The sequence below is a fragment of the Bison bison genome, unplaced genomic scaffold, assembly GCF_000754665.1.
Source record: "Bison bison bison isolate TAMUID 2011002044 unplaced genomic scaffold, Bison_UMD1.0 scf7180017864527, whole genome shotgun sequence".
NCBI lineage: Eukaryota > Metazoa > Chordata > Mammalia > Artiodactyla > Bovidae > Bison > Bison bison.
In genome coordinates, this window is record NW_011495078.1 from 928,383 (window position 1) to 929,106 (window position 724).

Genomic DNA, 724 nt, shown 5'->3' on the forward strand with positions numbered 1-724 from the left:
GCGAGGGGCACGTGGGGCGGGGGTCTTACCAGAGGCCCTCATCTCCCTCCTGCACGAGCTCCACCTCGTCCCCGCTTCTCAGGGCCAGCACGTCGGAGACCCCCTTCTCGTCCAGCCTGGTGACGGTGTACCTCCCGGGGACCTGGGGAGGCACGGCAGGGCACCCCATGCACCGTAGCCTGCAGCTGGAGAGGCCTCGCACAGACCCCTGAGAGCCCCCGGCCTGCCCTGCCCCTCCGGGCCCGTGTGCCCGCCACCGTGGCCCTGCTGCCCCCTGCCTGGGCCACACCTGCGGGCACGGAACGAGTTTGGCTGGGGGCTAGTCTTTCACCCGTGAGAGGGGGCTCCTGTCCCCCGTCTGCCTTCAGAGCCCGGCGGCCAGCGCCTCACACACCAGGTGCTCAGCACCTCTGTGGACAGAGTTGCCAAGCAGCGCGGACTCGAGGGGGAGGCTGTTCTGCGGGAGCGCGGGGGCTCCAGCCTCGTGTGACCGAGCTGTGCAGGGGTCGCACCGCCTGGCATGGGAGCGGGCAGAACTGGGCCGGGGCCCCTCATCCTCACGGGGGGCCAACATCGTCCTCCCTGGACACCCCGCCCAGCCCCGCCCTGGCCCGGGGCAGCACCTCCCACCCTCTGGCCACCCCGAGAGCAGGAGGCACCCCCCCAGGCTTGCCTGCCCACTGAGGTTCCCCCGCTGACCCCTGGGGTCCTGGCCGGCTCCACT

The 724-nt window shown here is 72.2% G+C and overlaps 1 protein-coding gene across 1 annotated transcript in view; it reads right to left on the minus strand.

Annotated features, from left to right (window-relative positions):
• Positions 1–6: 6 nt before the first annotated feature.
• Positions 7–724, minus strand: part of MCF2L (MCF.2 cell line derived transforming sequence-like) — an 82,817-nt gene continuing 82,099 nt past the window's right edge. The window contains exon 28 of the mRNA XM_010831541.1: positions 7–142. Coding sequence (XP_010829843.1) covers positions 26–142 — 117 coding nt within the window. The 3' untranslated portion in view covers positions 7–25. The remainder of the gene's footprint in view (positions 143–724) is intronic.